General features: G+C 47.9%; 1 protein-coding gene across 3 annotated transcripts in view; it reads right to left on the bottom strand.

Moving 5' to 3' along the window:
- The window catches only part of LOC310808209 (paired box protein Pax-7), a gene marked incomplete at both ends in the record, with an annotated part of 59,039 nt that overhangs the window by 32,472 nt on the left and 24,067 nt on the right, over nt 1–2,500 (bottom strand). For all 3 annotated transcript variants that reach the window (XM_083674981.1, XM_083674982.1, XM_083674983.1), the window contains one exon: nt 1,276–1,475. In XM_083674981.1, the coding sequence (XP_083531107.1) occupies nt 1,276–1,475 (200 nt within the window). The remainder of the gene's footprint in view (nt 1–1,275; nt 1,476–2,500) is intronic.

Below are 2,500 nucleotides of genomic sequence, written 5' to 3'. Positions count from 1 at the left end.
CAGCTGTTGCTATAACTCTACTGTATTTTTCTTCAGTGTTGGAGGAGAAGCGGAAAAAAAGCGTTGAGAACAGAGGAGCTGTCAAAACTTACTTAAGTGAGAAGAAAAGACTGCTCTCCAGGCTGGTTTTTGGGAACAGCTGAGGTCTTATGAGAGAGTATGTGCGAATAAAAGCACGACTCATTGGATAAATATGTGGCGGGTGTGAAAAAAAATGCGAGGCTCGGAAATATGGATACGTGCAATGAGAGCGGTAGGTTCTCAATCTACTGAGGATGGTGCCAAAATATGGCAAAGATGGTGCCAATTTCTGCAAACAAATCCCTCCCTAACTGGGAAGGGTTGGTTGCTGCTGTTGTTGATATCCACATGAAACCACCAAAGAAAAGCGCCAACCCTACAATTACACTCTGTGCCTAAAGAACAGCAATAATATGTGTCAAAAAAACACCAAACCTAATTGGTCCCAGTGGTCCTCTATGACTCAGTTGGTAGAGCATGGCACTAACAATGCTTAGGTTGTGGGTTTGACTCCCGCTGGGACCATATACACTGAAATGCACTGTATGCACTCACTGCAATGTAAGTCACTTTGGATAAAAGCGTCAGCTAAATGGCATATATTAATTAAAAACACTACACCACGGACCACCATAAACGTGTGACAATATCCAATGTGTAACAGCGTGACTGTTAAATACAGCCATAGGACATAGCCTAAACGCCCTATGGGACAAATAGTATTATGTGCCCCCATGCAACAGCAAAAACACCCAACTGTGTGCCTGAAAAAAAAAAATCAGCAAACCTTGAACCTCTATCTCAATGGCCTTCTCACGATCCTCTAGTCTGGCATTGCAAGATACAAGATCCTTCTACTGGCACACAACCGAGGTTGGTGGAATTTGGTGGGGAGCTCTACATTCACTGACACATAGAGCAGTGAGATAAGACAGACAATACACACAGTATAAAAACAGCATATGCCACAGAAAACCCTGTGCGTGTGTGTGTGTGTGTGTGTGTGTGTGTGTGTGTGTGCGTGCGTGCGTGCATGCGTGTCTGTGTGCGTGTCTGTTTGCATGTCTGTGTGCATCTGTGTGTGAGTGTGCGTACACAAATGCTTGGAAATAACTATGTATGCGATAGTGTCCTTATAAGCATGCATGTACATGCGTGCGTGCGTGCGTGCGTGCGTGCGTGCGTGCGTCCGTCCATCGGTTGTGTCTGTGTATGTAATGTGTGTGTAATATCTCTGGTATGCAGTTCCAGTACCTGTACGCGGGCCTCTGTGAGTTTGGTCCTCTGGGCCAGCTCCTCTCGTGTGTAGATGTCGGGGTAGTGCGTCCTCTCGAAGGCCTTCTCCAGCTCCTCCAGCTGCTCCGCCGTGAAGGTGGTACGACTGCGCCTCTGCTTCCTCTTCAGGGGCAGGTCGGGCTCCGACTCCACATCCGAGCCTTCGTCCATCCGGCTGCCTACATGGGGCACAGAGAAAGACAGGGGATCTTAACATACCGTATGTTACGTTTTCTAATCGTGTTTTCACATTTGTTGTTGTCAAAGAGGGCAGCAACACGTAAAAAACTACATGCTTCACCTTTGAGAAATCGTCACGATGTACGTACAGTCGGTGGGCAGCTATAAGTGCACATCCGACAGGTGCAAGCTCTGTTCGAGCGCAGTGTTGGCAGTTTGAACTTCGTGAGGTGGTTTGGAAGCACGCTGGCGTGAAGAGTAACCTTTCCTGAGATCTGAACACCTGCTTTAGCTCCACGGGCGAATGCCTAGGCTTTAGCTTAGTGGGATAAGGCAGGTGTTTGGCGAGCGGGAGACCCCGGCTCAACTCCAGTCAGGTTGCATTTGCTTTGCAACAAAGCCACGGCCAGAATTCTAAACATCCATGGCTGTTCATAGCCATCAGCAAAGTCAAAATGACCTTGACCTTGCCATATCATTGCACATCCCCAGTATATTGAGTAATACTGACCAATTATGGCAGTTGCCTTATCAGACATGTGATGGGAGTTCTTAACAAACCCAGGTTTGTGAGATTTTCCCCTGAATGTCTTCCCTTCGGAAACATGGAGAAATGCTCACAGAGGGAGACAGGAAGATTGGGATGACTGTGGCTTCCACTGACACAGCCTCCTATGGCTCCTCTAAAGGGGATATTATTTTTCCACTGTGTGGTTATTTATATGAGGGAGTCTTTTCTTCTGTGTTTACAATCCTGCATCAGTACACATCCCCAGCAGCCCTCGGGGACTAGAGCTGAGAGTGGAGTGTGTGTGGGGTGGGGGGGGGGGGTTGGGGGGTGGGGGTGTTGCTAATCTCTCCAGACCACCTTGGCGATCCATGTACCACTATTCTTCCACCAGGGCCTCGGGCCACCCAGACAAAAAGACTGGCAGTGTGCAGATATTCCCAATATATGTATTGTGCAGCTGATTTTCATTTCATTCAAAACAACCCCCTCCACACACACATGCACGTACGCAAA

Source organism: Argentina silus (assembly GCF_951799395.1).
Source record: "Argentina silus genome assembly, chromosome: 8".
Taxonomy (NCBI): domain Eukaryota; kingdom Metazoa; phylum Chordata; class Actinopteri; order Argentiniformes; family Argentinidae; genus Argentina; species Argentina silus.
The sequence above is the reverse complement of the archived record's forward strand: the minus strand, read 5'-3'. Positions and strand labels throughout refer to the sequence as shown.